Source organism: Sander lucioperca, chromosome 7 (assembly GCF_008315115.2).
Source record: "Sander lucioperca isolate FBNREF2018 chromosome 7, SLUC_FBN_1.2, whole genome shotgun sequence".
In the NCBI taxonomy this organism is placed as follows: Eukaryota; Metazoa; Chordata; class Actinopteri; order Perciformes; family Percidae; genus Sander; species Sander lucioperca.
In genome coordinates, this window is record NC_050179.1 from 1,775,487 (window position 1) to 1,791,056 (window position 15,570).

The 15,570-nt window shown below is 45.4% G+C and overlaps 1 protein-coding gene across 1 annotated transcript in view; it reads right to left on the minus strand.

Annotated features, from left to right (window-relative positions):
• Positions 1-1,922: 1,922 nt before the first annotated feature.
• Positions 1,923-15,570, minus strand: part of tshz3a (teashirt zinc finger homeobox 3a) — a 17,043-nt gene continuing 3,395 nt past the window's right edge. Inside the window, exon 2 of the mRNA XM_031283187.2 lies at positions 1,923-6,173. Coding sequence (XP_031139047.1) covers positions 2,857-6,173 — 3,317 coding nt within the window. The 3' untranslated portion in view covers positions 1,923-2,856. The remainder of the gene's footprint in view (positions 6,174-15,570) is intronic.

Sequence of the window (15,570 nt, forward strand, 5' to 3'; positions counted from 1 at the left end):
GTGGAGTGGAGGAGTGGGGGGACTCATTTTCCTCCTATCCTATCCTTGTCCTGTCCGCCTCCTTCCTTCCCCCTTCACTGCTGACTTTGTTTTAGGAGCATTGAGGCGCATCGGCGTCTATAACTACCCAGCCCTAAAGGATAGTCAAGACAAAAGAACAATGGATAACACATCTAATCTCCTCTTTATTATTGTGGAAAAAATACAATTGAGAGGAGTTTTGTGTCTTTCATGTTAAATAATTGGCTACAGCAGATCTACAGTGTCTACATTGCTCTCCTCCAGCAGCCACTATAATGCTCATCCAAGCAGAAGTCCAATCATTTAGCCCTCTCCCTCCAGCCCCTCATTAACCCCCAAAGTGTCAACTATCTCATTAACTCCCCCAACCATCGTCACCCCGAGTCCATCACTAAAGCATTCATCAACACGTACGGTGTTGTAAAAAAAAAAAAAAATTTGATCATGTCTGAGGGATATCTGCAAGGACTCAGTAAGCTTTCAAAAACTCACCAGATATTCAATAAGGCAGCCCGGCCTTTTTCATTTGCATTATCAATGGCTACCGGTCTGAATCCCATCTTTCAATTATCATCCTTTGTTAAGGGCTTTATTCTGCTTGTCAGATGTGAGTCATCACTGGGTTCTCCCATAACGTTAGACCAATGTATCCTAAACGTCGGAGGGCCGGGAGCAAGTCTGAGGCGGTAATGAGTTTGTGTGAGAAGACGGGGTCAGGACACAGTGTGTGTGTGTTAATTAATCTGTTCCCGGGTGGGAGGAACTGAAGCGAGATGATGAGATTTAAGAGAGTAAATGGGTGTGCTCCACTCGAGCTGTCCTCTGTTGAGTGAGCGAGCAGGGTTAGAGGCTGGGCAAATGGCCGTCACCATAGTAACCAGATAACTTCCCCGGCCCCAAGTCACTCAGTCAGTCAATCATGACAAGCAAGGCCTGGGAACATCAAACAGAAAGAACATGGTGTCTCCAGGCATCTTCAAATAAGACAAAGGTAGATGGGAGAAAATCTGACAAGTCAATGTGTGTGTGTTTCTTTATCATGCATACTGAAAAACATTTAAAAAAAAAAATGTTTTTATCATTACATGGCAATGAGCCTGAATTGTGACTGCTTTGATAGCGTCAACACCTGCCAGTAATATTGTTAGATCCAAAAGCCTGCTTTGTGGGAATAGCACCTGTCTGTGCATTCTGCACCACTGTCAGCTTGTCTCAGCGCGCGTATATAGGATCCGCTTTATTTTTTCCAAGGGACAGTCTTGGAGTCCAGGTGTGTGCCAGATCTGCTGTCTGTGCCCAGGGCTCCTGATGGCATCCAAGCCCCCGTGGTAATCAGCCCACTCTGCCTGCTGTTGCAGCCCGCCTGCCTCCTCCTCCTCCAGTGGCTCGTTTCAGAAACATCTGGTGGTTTACATGCAGCACACACCACCTGCCAGACGCCTCGCAGGCAGTGGCACCGCTCGCACCTCTCGAGTCCACCCCACAACAACGCGACGACACAGAAATCACCAGGAACATCTAGACAAATTGTAGTTGCAAAGATAAGTGTAGATAAAAATGCAGAGGGTTTTTAAGTTCTGCTCAGTGTTTCTGCAGATGTATGTAGCCTTGTGATTGATCTTCTGACTTGATCTGTCAGCTGATTTGTAAATGCTTAGTCATCACAATGTGGCACAACAATTTGGGAGGGGTATGTTTTTCCTCTAAGATGTATTGTTTTCCTGCAAGCCAGGTGAAAAATCAGATAACAGCATGTAAACGACATTTTGGACAATACTGTCAGTACTCGGGACGAACTTTGAAACATCGCTTGTTGAAATATTGTTTTTTCAAATTAGAGATTCATAATGCACCCTGATCTACAAATTTCTCTGATTGGTAAACATGAAAGAAAACTAATGTTTTATGCAGCAGTTAATTCAATTTAATCATAGAAGCACAAGGCATTAACATATTTGTATTGTTTTTTTTTTAATCAAATAACATTTATAAAACTATTGTGCAAAACAATGTCCTTTTAATCTTCTTCAAAGGCTCTGCACCAGTGGATAGTCATAGTCCTCTTAAATTAGGAAATATAACAAGTATGCATAATTTAAACAGCAAAGTTGTAAGCTTATACACTATATATACATTTTTACACAGACCTGGATTTTAAGTGCCCCTTACTCAATGATAAAGAACAAGGCAACTTTTACAATCAGCAAGAAAATCAATAGGCTGTACAGAGAAAACTATAAAAACAAGCAATGAACTTTTGCTGTTTCGCAGATTCTTTTAAGTAGCTTTCCCAGGCATTTGGCTGTTATAGGTGTTAAAAAATGACCAGTTTGAAAGAGCATTTTAAAATCTGGACAGGACAGGACTGTACAAATGTAACGGTAACACTTGTTGAACATGCAGTCTACCAGCAAATCAAAACCAAACTCACAAAAATACAAAATAAATACAATAAAGTTAATACATTTCAAGTTATTAGCTGACCTTCTAGTCAAGAGATTCACCATAATCATGAAATAATCTGTCCTCTGTTGTCTCACATTACCAAAAGGTGTACATAGAGTGAGAAAGACAACAAAGCTAACAACAAATCAGGCTGAATATCTTTGACCTACAGTATATTTTGATGTGAAATAAATGTCTTTTGAAATACAGAGAAATTAGAAATGTTTATAGACTGAATCGATGTAAACACATTGTGCTGACATTTTTAACAGTAGTCCATGCCATCCTTGTGCATTACCACACTTTCAAATATTCTGTTTAGATTTTTTTTTTCATTTACCACCCATTCTACACATGTTTTTTTACAGTATGTCTACTGCTGAGAGTAATTTAGTGTTTCTCTACTTCGCTCACATATAGCAGATGGTCCTCTGGAGACTTCCCATGGCTCTTGCTGAGGTGAAGTTTGATGGCGTGCTTAGTGGCAAATTTACGGACGCAGAGCTGGCAGCGGTACACTGCCCCATTTCCATTGCACTCATCTTGTGATTGTGGAGATAGCAAGGACTCCAGGGGCACTAGTTTCTCTGTGAGAGTGTGGGAGTCCCTGACAGTCTGTTTGGGGGACAGCTTGGCCAGGTCCCTGATTCTGAACCCGAGGTGGGCTTCCAGGTGGCATACATACGCTGCTGGGGCGCGGACCTGTGAGGCACAGTCACTACAGAAGAATATAGGTTGACCGGAATCCAGGTTCTTGAGGAACTTGGTTCTGCCAGTTCTCCTTAGCTGGTACTTGACGTTAGCCAGCCAGTGGCTGATGGTGGTCATGGAGAGGCCTGTGAAACGAGACACATGCATTCTCTCCTGTGGGCTGAGGTCGTTGATGATGTACTTCCCCTCTGATGTCTGCCTCAGGCTCGAGGCAAAGTGGGCCTGCAGGAGGAGGAGGTGCTGGGGGTTCCAGTTAGAGTGACGGCCTTTGCGTTTGTGGCCATGCAGGGACACGTCGTCGTCGTCGTGAGTAGAGCCCACGATCTCGGCTTTGTCTGTGACCCGGGACCGCGAGGGAGCCTTTGGGACATGGTGGGACTGTGTCAGGTTCCTCAGCATGTCTGAGATATCTGACAATGCGTTTTCATGCAGAGGGCTGCTGGATGTGTAGGGAGAGACCACTGTTAGCTTTGCAGGAGTGATAAGGGAGGAGGGGGAGATAGAGGAGGCTGTGGATGAAGGGGTTAGGGGGGCTGAGCCTAAAGAACCTCCTCTATCGCTTTTCCCTTTTGTGAGGTCCATAGGCTGGTCATCACTGGGCTGGCAAAAGCTATTATCAACTACACTTTCTGGCTTTTTGGTCTGTGAGGGAGGAGCGGCCACAGCAGCCCTCTCAGCCATGCTCTGGCTAAGTCTGGAGAGCAGGCTCAGGGGATCTTGGTTTGGCAAGGAGGGCTTGGCTGCTTTCCCCAAATGAATGTTCATTACTGACTGAAGAGCACTTAGAGGGTTGACAAAGGGCTGTTCTGGAGGAGTATGGCCAGTGATAATGGTGGAACTGCATCTCAACGTAGAGGCGAGCTGGGATTTGACTGCTGTCTCTCTCTTGGGTTCTGTTGCCGGGGATGCTCTGTCGCTATGGCTTCCCCTGTCGCTATTGGCTGGGGTGACTGCCCTCCATTCCCGAGGTGAGTCAGCCTCTCCTCCCTTAAGAGATTCTCCAGCCTCACTACTACAGGGAGAGAGGTGGTTCTCCATCTTAGGAGACAACTGCTTCACCCTTTGTTCTACTTTTGCTACTTTCTCAGTCACTTTTTTCACTAAATCCTCCATTGCCTGGAAGTTGTTGCTGGGGAAGGGGGAGGACTGACTAAGAGGTGGGGAAATGAGGGGCTGGTTCTTGGCAAGGGAGGACAATGCTCCATCCCCTCCGTTGAACAAGAACTTCAGTGGGGAATTCTTTTCCATGCTGCCCTGTTGGAGCTTGAGGGCACTGGGGAACTGGTAGGCTGCATGGATGCTAGGATAGCCGCCCCAGCTTGGATTCCCACTCTGTGCCTTGTTGATGGCTGATGTCACAGTGTTTTCCAGTGATTTGAGAATATCAAAGCCACCTTTAGGGCTCTCCTTCAGGTCCTCTTCAGTAAGGTAGCTATACTTTGAGATGTCATATTTTTCCTCCTTCTCAACATCCTCCTCCTTCCCAACTGAAGCAGAAACGTGCTTCTCATTCCCAACAGCCTCTTGCTTAGTGCACTCCTCCTCTACCTCCTCCTTTTTGATTTCTTTAAGAGGAGGGGAGGTAGCCGGGGAAGTTGTCGTAGTTTGAAGAGGTGGAGGAGAGAAGGTGGAGGGTGCGAGTGGGACAGACTGGACCCTCTGTTCAGTAGGTGTGGTAACCCTCCTAGGGTTGGGGGAGGTGGCCTCAGGAAGTGTTTTGATTCTTTTTCCCACAGAGCTGGTCACCCTCAGGAAGTGTCCTGTCACCATCATGTGGGTTCTCAACTCTTGCAGTGTATTATGGGAACTCCCACACTCCATACACTTGAGGATCTGAAATTTGTTGGATTCAAACTGCCAAGTATAGCTAGCACCGTTCTGGTGGCCGTAGCGGTTATTAGGGGTAGTGTAGGGGCTGGATGAGGACTTCTGTGAGTGTTCACTCAGGTCTGCCTGTTGGTGCTTAGCTTTGGGGGTTCCTTCTCTAGAACGTGGTGAGGTAATGAGGTCCAACCCCACAAGTCCCCTTTTCTTAGAAGACATGATTTTGGCTGCCACAGGGGCCATGGGCTCCTTCAGAGGCACTTTCTGGTAGTGTTTGGTCTTGATCATGTGGACACTGAGGTCCTGGAGCGATTCAAAGGAGTGGCCACAATACATGCACTTCAAAACTTTCTGGGCATCCTCCTTCCCTTCCATCTCCATCAGGGATCGCTTACGTGGTTTAGACCAGCGCTTTGCGCCGCTGCCTGCCCTGTCCTGGTTGTCATCGCGGTAGTGGCCTGTATCATTCATGTGAACTGTCAGCTCCACCAGGGTGTCATAAGCAGCACTACAGCCCTTACAGCGGAATTTACTGGCCCCAGTGAAGATTGAGCCAAACAGCTTTGGGTTTTGCCTGTGGAGCTGGACTGTACTAAAGAGGCTGGGCTCAGACTGAGCGGGGTGACGGCTCTGGGGAGGATGCTGTTGTAGTGTCTTTGCCACTGCAGACTGGTGCCAGTCATAGCTACCGCTGCTGCAGCTACTACTGCTACTAGTGCTGTTGCTGCGAGCTGGCTTCTCCGTAGAAGCCGAGGCCTGCGACTGTGGCGGTGTGGAATTAAAGTTAAGGGGTGACCACAAGGGGCCGGTCAGGAAGCTGGAGTAGATAACCTTCATTTGTTCTAAGGTGTCCATGCCTATGGGAGGGGTTTTAGTGCCACCATTCAGAGGTGCTGTGACCAAGTTGCCCTCGGCTTTTCTGGAGGGGCTCTCGAAGTCTGAGAGACGGTCACTTGTCTCACTCACATGTGACTCACTGTCCATCTCTTGTCCTGAGAGCTCCGCGGCACCAGCTGATTCCTGGTCACATGCCTGCTCCTTGGCCAGACCGAGACCATGCTCCACAAACTCATCTTTCATGGGGAGGTCATCCCGAGGGGCTGAGGGCAGGTCGTCTGCCTCCGCCTCCTCATCCTCCACAGTGTGCTCTGTCAACTCCTCGGGAGAATAGGCTGCAAGGAGAATGGAGACAAAGAGAGAAAGAAAGAGATGAGTTAAATTGCAGGGAGTGAACACGCTATGTTAGAATAACTGGAGAAAAAAGTTTCCCTGCTATGTGTGCCCGAGGACTCCCAGGGATAAATGAGCCATCTGTGTGGGAGCCTTTAAAGCTGAGCTGAGAAATTACAGTCATCCCATTTCACCTCATCAACCGTTGAGGTGTTATTTTCCTCTAGGCGAGCCTGTATTTATATACTACCCCAGCCACACAGAACTTATGCCTCCCCTCTTTTCACTCTTTCTATTGGAGAAAAACAAAAAAGAAATATCTTGGCAAAAACATAATGCGCCATTTTATTTATCTCAGGGCGCAACAGCTTGAAATGAAAACTAAATCTGAAATTAATGAAGCCCAATCTCACTGTGGCATTCTCCTCTGGGGTAATAAATGAGTTGGATCAACCTCCATCTGTCAGTTAATATGTCTGACGCCTCTTCATCTGCCTCTTCTCTGATTACACACACACACACACACACACACACACACACACACACACACACACACAGAATAATTTCAGGGAAGGGATGTCAGAATTTTGTTTGACATGTGAAATAGACATTCTAAAGTGTCATCTAGACGGAAGTGAGTTCATTAGTTCCTTAACATGTGGAAGGCAGTCAAAACTCTGGATTCAAGCTCCATTCTTAAAAGCAAATCTCAGCCAGTCTAAACAGGTGTTGAGTGTCAGGGAAACATAATACAAATACATTTCACTGATCATATTATTTTACTATTTATTTAAATTTATTTTATCGTTATTAATACGTACTGTGTGTATATGTTTATACTTATATTGTTTATATCTTTTTATCCTTCTTATATTTGTATGTGTGACATGCTCCAACAACACCATGACAAATTCCTCGTATGTGCAACGTACTTGGCAATAAAGCCCTTTCTGATTCTGATTCTGATAAAAAAAAAATGAACAAAATAAAGGGAGGGAGAAGGGAGGCCGAGGGAAGAGAGGGATAAAGAGGACGAGGTGAGAATGAGCGTCAACATGACGGCAATACATAAGCGATCTGTTACTTTGCATGTTGGTGCCCACTGCTTACATGGAGAGAGATGATAAGTGTGTGTGTGCGTGCATTTGTTTGTGTGTACATGTACTGCTGGGCCACGCACACAAAAATACACACAAACTTCTGTGTCCACCCACCTAGAGTAACGACGACTCACCCACAACTCACCCCCTTCTCCCACAGTGTCACCATGCCCCCTCCCTCATTTTCTGTCCACCTCACTCACAAAACCACTCAACTTAAGGAAAAACAAATAATCTCTGAAAATAGCAAATAGCCTGTGGACAGGTCCGCGGCCATTTGGACAATATTGTAAACTAAGACAAATGCCCGAAGAAAGCGGTAGGTATACGCTTTAATAGTTTCTGCACTCATACAGTCGAGCTTGGGCATGTGGATGTAAACAGGCAAACACACACACACACACACACACACACACACACACACACACACACTGTGACTAAATCCTTCATTCCCCCCCACCCACCCCACGCACTCATGTCCAGTCTAAACAAAAATGTCATAGCTGAAATAACTCTCATTTCCAGTGCTAACAGCCAATCTCTAGGCAGCCATGCGGCTGGCGCTGGTCTGATTTGGGCCCTGGGGGCACAGTAAGCAAGCAGCCCCACTGAGAGGCCAGCCTAATGGAGACCTGGCAGGTGCAGCCCACTCTCCGTCCTCCCGGAGATTTGGTTTGTCACTGGGTATCCATTACCTGCCATTCTCCGCTGATAGGCCCCGACAGCCCTGATCAAAAGATGTCGTCGGGCCCCAGTCCTCTTGGCAGTCAGTGGCATGTCGTTTGTAAAAAAGGCCAAGCAGGGTGTAAATAAAATGACATGATCACTTCCCCGGCCCCTCATGTTCTGGACACAATTATGATAATGTGGAGGGGAGGGAGGGGTCTGGTAGGAGAACGGGTCGAGGAGGTAAATCGCTCACGCTCAGGCAAACACGCAAGGGGAGATATCTCACTGCTACCAGCGCTCAAGCGACTGCCCACACCCTCTTTCCTTTACTTTCTCTTCCGCTTCTCCTCTGGAAGGCATTCGTGTCAGACTCTCATTTGAAAGAGGAAATCCAGCCAGGATGAGGTAGTTAATGTGTTTGTGTCCTGACTAGCTGGTCACGGATGTCAGCTTGCATCAGGCGAGCCTGACACACCGCTTGACCAAGTTGTCAGGTCACCTTTCTCTTATTCCACATATTTCTTCACATTGTCTAGCTATTTCATCAAACTATTGCCATATCTAATTTTACGTCATGTTATCACATTCGGTAACCTTCTCCCAGGGCTCTCTCTGTGACATAACTTGGCAGTAAATGTTTTACATTTCATACTAATAGAACTGCGACCCTATATGTTATTGTTCATTTGTCATTAAGCCTAGATAGCACACAGAGGGGGAGAGGAGTCCAAAAGGACCTGCTATAAACCTACAGAGTATAGCCATGTTTCCAGACAATTTAAAATGCAAAACAAAAACCATTATGTCTGAGCACTATCTGTTAATTTAATCCCCAATGACTGATAATCCATCACACAGGGCGACAACCACATCCAATTATTCTCCCTGGCTTGACTGACAACAGAGGTGATTTATCAAGCTAATAAAATGTGATGGGAGTATTGAGGCTCCCTTAGAATAAAAAAAAAGAAGAGGATTATGAATACAACAATACTCTTGGATTGCAGTCTTAACTAATATCTAAGCATATGGTGTAGGGCCAATGTATGAATTTTCCTAGTGTGTGTGTGTGTGTGTGTGTGTGTGTGTGTGTGTGTGTGTGTGTGTGTATGTGTAAATGAGAAAGAGAGAGTGTGCTCATGTTATGATAAAGTGAGCTGATGCCATGTGGGAGAAAGACAAGAATCATTAGGTTTCGTGATTGATTCCTTGGGGTGGGGTAGAAGAGTAGGAGATGCACTTTCACACAATCAACATCTCAGTCACGGCTCACACAGAAATAGCAATAACACATTTCACACAAAAGCTGCAGAAAATAAGTCTCACATGCAGAAACACACACTTCACTTTAAGATACGCAACGTCAAATACACCCCCACGTAATTATAAATAAAGCTAGTCAGTCGGTTATGACACCAGCGCCCTTTTCTCAAACACACAAACACACTCGTACACGCACGTAGATGCAAGCGATGAGGAAAGACAGTGACATGTTGGCATGCAGGAGGCATTCCTGTGGAGTATCATTTTCATAAACATAAGGGCCGCAGACGAGGAGGGAGAGATCATCTGATAGAAATACTGCAGTGCTGCTCTGACGATCAGGAACAACAGACAGGGCAGGGACAGGGCGTGATTAAGCAGGAAGGTGCTGTGGCTGCCTCTAAAGCAGAGCCTCTCAGTGTCTCTCTCTGTCTCCTTCCCTCTGTCCCACGGGTTATTTCTCCTCAAGCGCTGCTGAAAGCTGCTGTTTTTGATGCTGCATTTTAAATAGGCCTCGTATGCACGAGTGATAATAAGAGGACCTAAAAAAAAAAAAAAAAATCAATCATGTGTTTCTCAAGTAGAAATCTATGCAATTCTTTATTTGCCAGATTATCTCAGCTCAAATCAGCAAATACATTTGAATATCTTTGTGAAAAGCACAATCCTATACCTCTTCATTAAGCTACTACTAAGTCCTGTCCCTTTTCTTCAATCTGTCTTTAATTGATGACCACAGTGTATATTCCTGGTCTGGCCTGCACAGCTGGGAAAACAGTCTGGGAGCCAGATCACACCCAACAGCAGTGGGGTAAACAGGATGTGTCATTAAAAACTCTACCTGTTTCTGACCCTCATACTCAAATGACTGCTTGGTCTCTGAAAAAATGAAAGGGACAACCTTGCCACAGGCAATCGTGGTATGAAAAAAAAGGTGAGGCCTTTTGAGCAGTCATCAGTGTAGTACAATATTTCATCTGTGCTTTTTACGCTAAAAATAGCATAGATGACAGATTTTTCTGAAATTGTTGTGCAAAGATATAGTGAAAAGAGGATCTGTTTAAATTCACACAAAGCTACTACTATGTGCAATAACGTGCTGCCTACTTCATAAAGAAATGTAATGTATAATGTCAAGTCAATGTATACATGTTCGTGCATTACACTGATAGAAGTGAGGAATAAGAACGCTGAATTTACATCCTACGGGGATCTTTAAGAAAATAAAACAGAAACTAATGCTATTGCAAAATTATTGTTTATATAGGTATAGCTAAAATAAATAAAAAAATGCATGATCATTTAATGTTGTCCTATATACATTGAGCTGCATTTCTCGTATGAAAGATAACATATACAGTAAATAAAGTCATTTATTATTACTATTATCCAGTTGAAGAACAGAGGAAAGGAGGTTAGGCGTAGTTGCCAAGATCTTTGATCACATGCTGTTTGAGATATTTGAAGTCAGTCTGTGATCAGATTGGAGGGGGGGGGGGGGGGGGCTCTGAAAGGAGAGAGTTAAACTGAAAACTGTGTCACAACATGAGAGTGTTTCTTGACATGTATTTTAACCGGACCTTGACGCCCTTAAACCTTCACGGCCCCTCAGCAGTGGGGGTGGGGGGGGGGCTCTTACTGACAGGAAACAACTCCAGAGCACTACAGGACAGGAAGTCACCTTAGTCTCAATCAAAAAACCCACAAACCACCAACTTCCACTCACTCTCTCAAGTTTCCCAGCAGCCTAAAATATAGATTAGAATAATTTAGTGTAAAACAGCCCCATTCTGTCAAAATAGCAGCAGATCAGAAACATACCTAAAATGCCTTTCTGTTGCACACATTTGTCAAAGCAACACACTCAATCAAACTTAGTTCTCTCCCTCCTTTCCCTTTGATCCTTACAGGCTGGTTGAAAGTCCCACGAGAAAATATGCAACAGGTGATCTGCGGCCATTTGAAATATTAATAAGTCCTGACATAATTCGCTTTTCCGGATATGACCAGGCCATCTTGTGCTATTCATTTTTTTTAGTTTTTTTTTTTTTATACATAACTCTGCTGCTACAGTACATTATGCTTACACAGGCTATCATGTTACAAGCGACCATGGATGTCTTTGTCAGTTTTTTTTATTTGTGTGTGTTCTCTACCCCCTGATGGCATTGTGAATACATTGTGTCCGCCGATTGTAGTGCAGGATGTGCGATATGGGAGATGGGAAAAACAGAGAGATCATTCTGGCCCCAGGCAAAGCTTAGGGCTGAACCTTGTCAATGCACATAGTAAGAGGAGAGAGAGAGAGAGAGAGAGAGAGAGAGAGAGAGAGAGAGAGAGAGAGAGAGAGAGAGACTGAATAGATTCAACCCTCTGCTGATTGTTTTGTTATGAGTGGACCTCAAAGCTGCCAGCTGCACATACAGACCTTCAAGACCTGAAAATTCATCTTGTTTATCTGACATGAGACGAGCCACAGACACATAAAGACCTCCCGTTACTAACTCTAACGTACAAGAGGAGAGAACGAGGTGACTCATAGTTCCAGTCCCAGTTTTAAACTTGACACAGCCACAATAAGCGATAAAAAAGGGGGGAAAAAAACAAAAAAAAACACAACCAGCTTCCGCAGGTGCAGAACCAAGGGCGGTAAGGATCGAGATGCCACGGGAAGGTGGTGTTTCAGTCCGACGTGCACACACAGAGCCTGCCTTGTCTGATGATATGTAGTCAGGCGGACTTCCTAGAACTATCCCACATCTCTGTCTCCTTCTCTATCTCTCACTCTTTTCTTTGAGCCTTACTCAGCCAGTTGTCAAGCAAAGCTCCACGAAGCAGAACTACTCGACCTGTTTAGGCCTCATATATAAATGTTGTTAAAAGAGGTCATCAGGCTGTGTGAATTCACTCTTCCGCTATATAACTTTCAGCTTCACAACACACTTACAAACACTAGTTTAGTAGAACCATAAACCATATGTTTAAACATGTCAATTTAAAGCCAATAATCTAAACTATTTGACAGTGGAACTTAATGTACCTGAAGTGTCCTATTGTTGTCAACTGCATTGCAAAACAGCACGTGCTAAAACAACGGTAAGTACAGTGGGTCAAAGTCACACAATAGTTTACAATGATCCGTTTAGTCAATGGAAAGTTCAACGGAATGTTTTCATAACAGCTTATAACTGAATCTATTAAAAGCTGTCTGATCTACTCATGTTTTCTTTGTCCCATGAACCCAAACTGTCTTAGTTAATCATTCCTGTGTCAAGCCAGGGTGTACATGTTTCGAAGTTGTTGCATTGCCTTTTTAAAAGTAGGTTAAGTAAAATGTTATCATGCCATATTGGATTGATGGCTAAAACTGTGAAGATAGGAGCTAAGAAAAAGTCCTATAAGTCCTATAAAGTCCTATAAAGTGCTAACACCTTAAGGCTGGGGTTAAAACAAGGGTTACTGTAGTTCTACAATTCACCTAGAGTAAAGAGCTGGCACAGACTGGGGATACAGTTGAGAATAAGGGATTGGTTCAGGTCTGAAACTGGGGTTAGGTTTGTAGCTTGTAGCTGGAACAAAAACTGGGACTGTGTGTAAAGTTGAATCGGGGGTGAAGGGAATAAAGTCGGGCTTGGGAGTGGGACGACCAAACCCCTCTCACAACACACAGCTGCTGCCATGATCGCCTAGCAACGAGGAGGTGATGGACGCAGCCTGAAGATGGATGGCCACCATAAATCACAGTAGTGAGTAGGAGGAGGAGGAGGTAGGAGACAGAGAGAGGGAACAAGAGGAGGACGAAAAACAAAACAACAGATTTTTTTTTTTTTCCTCCCTTTTCTGTAGCAGCGGCAGAGCTGGCCTTGCCTTGACCTCTCACTGTACTCTTTTATTCATGATGGTTGGGGAATGACACGGGGCAGGGGACTCTTCTGGGCAAAGCTTAATGGAAACTTCTAGGTAATCATTACAGTCAGTTAGATTGGATCCAATGGATCATTTTATAATGTACAATTGCAATGAACTCCATTGAGGCGTCTACGTGCCCTTCAGTGTCTAGAGTTTTCTCATGATTCCAACTTCAACTTTTTAAAGATGATAATAATGATAGACGATACCTTTCATAAAGCAATCCTCCAGGCAAGGCAATCTGGGTAGTGTAGTTGCGGGATAAACATCCCTGGGCTATCTGATTATGGCCTACTGCTGCGGCACTGGTGTCTAGTAACACTCAGAGAGAGCGCTCAGCCATCCATCATGCAGTGAGTGTCTGTCTAAGGCTTTCCACCCTGCTTCTTCTCGTCCTGGCTCTCCAGTTACAGCCATACACGGCCGGCCTAAATAATATTCTTCATGATAAATGGCACTATAAGCCTGGTATCCATCATTAATCTGATTTTTAAAGAAGCATCCATCTTGGAGAGAGCCTGTTAGGGCCACGGGGGAGCAGAGCAGCTCGGGTTCATTTAAAGGCCAGGCTGCTGCATGAGTGATACCTGTCAGCCCTGCTCATCAGGGAGCAGCACACACACACACACACACACACACACACACACACACACACACACACACACACACACACACACACACACACACACACACAAAACATTGACACCATATGGCCATGCGTGCGTGCACGCACACACAACTCTACGGCGCCCCTAGGTGCGTTCGCTGTGCATATATTATGAGTAACCATCACACTTGTCGGACTTTGTGCACTCACAAAACATATTTCTCCTCTTCATTAAGACATCTAGAGACGTGTCATGGAAGAACATTCTGTCACTCGTCAAAACACAACTCAGTGTAATTCAATCCTCCCTGTCATCTCGAAAAAATCTCACCTACCAAATGCTTCTGGTAAAGGGTTTCAGGAAAATTCACCCTTCCCTGGAAAAACTCTCACACACACACAAATGACAGTCTCTTTTCCCAGCTCTCCATTCCTCTTTCTCTCTCCACTGACTCTGCAGCTCATTCTCCATTCCTCTCCTTCTCTTTGTTTCTCTCAGTCCACTCTCTGTCTTGTTTTCCCCTCTTTCACTCTCTCTTTCTCTTCCTCTCTGCCCCCTATCCACCTCCCTTCTCTGTGTGTCTGGTAAAGCCTGTTTGATAAATGACACACGTCACTGTGTCAGAAGCGAAGGGTGGGTCAGTGATAAATGACTCTGTTGAAAAGGAAATCGGCTCTCTGGCATGGCCGGGCTATTCTCCTCCTGGATTGGGTTTCAGGACCCCTGAAGACCGGAGCAGCTCAGTTTCCCCGAAAAGAGCACACATCCCACCAGGCTCTGACGCTCTCTACCTCGAGGAGGGGTGGGAGACAGAGAGAGGGTGGGTGGGAGCTGGGGTTGGAGGGATCCAGCCTGTCCCAATTGTCGCTACAGTACAGCTGCATCTATCACAACAGCGGTGGGACTATTTTTACAAAGCCTCCGACTCAGTGCCCAGACAGCAGTCCTGGCTGAAAACCTCGGCTGAGAGCACACTGAAAGCTGAAAGGGAAGAGTGGATGGCTAACGGTTTTCTATTTGTGACACTACAACAGTACTTATACTCCTCTTTCTCTCCCAAAGCCCAACCCTATGGCTTGACATCTGCCAAGTGTGTGTTAAAAAGCAGAAAAGGCCCATTTCACCGCCCCCCGCTCTTCTTCTCCTCATCGTCCCCCCCACCACCAGCACCTCCTCCTCTTCCTCCCACCTCTGCCCTCTTTCTCTCTTCTCCTACACTGTCTCTCTCACTCACTTGCTGGCAGGGTGGCACTGTTATCATTACACAGGCAGGATTTATGGAGTCAGGGCCTATGGCAAAAACAAAAAGGCATCTGTCAATACCTGTGGGAAACACTCTGTCAGCCTTCCTCCTCCTCCTTCCACTAGTGCTCACAGCCTCATTAGATATGCACTTATCAGACACATAGATCACAGACGTGACTCAACCTCGCCGGAATCCAGCCACAGGACTTTCATTAGCAACAGGGCCTGCAAGGCCAAAACATTTGCCGCGCTCACACCTGCAAAGAACGCCAGCGGAGGCGTATTGTTGTTAAATCTCGCTAACACTGTCAGACCGTATGTCGGCCGAACAATTAAGTCCCAAATCGAGCCCCCCTGCTGCTTCCATAAGGGCATGCTTTTCACACATAAACAACAGGAAGGCAGACAGATATAAAAACAGCTTACTTCATTTCTCAATTGCTGCTTTTTACAACCCAGTCACAACATGTGCACATGTGACTGCAATGTGTGCTGTTAATGCTCCTATCTTTACTAGCGTCAACACTGCATGTTTGTGTGCTTTGTCTTGTGTTTCTAAGTTGGAATACGCTGCATAGGTGGTGTGCAAAGACAGACAGAAGGGA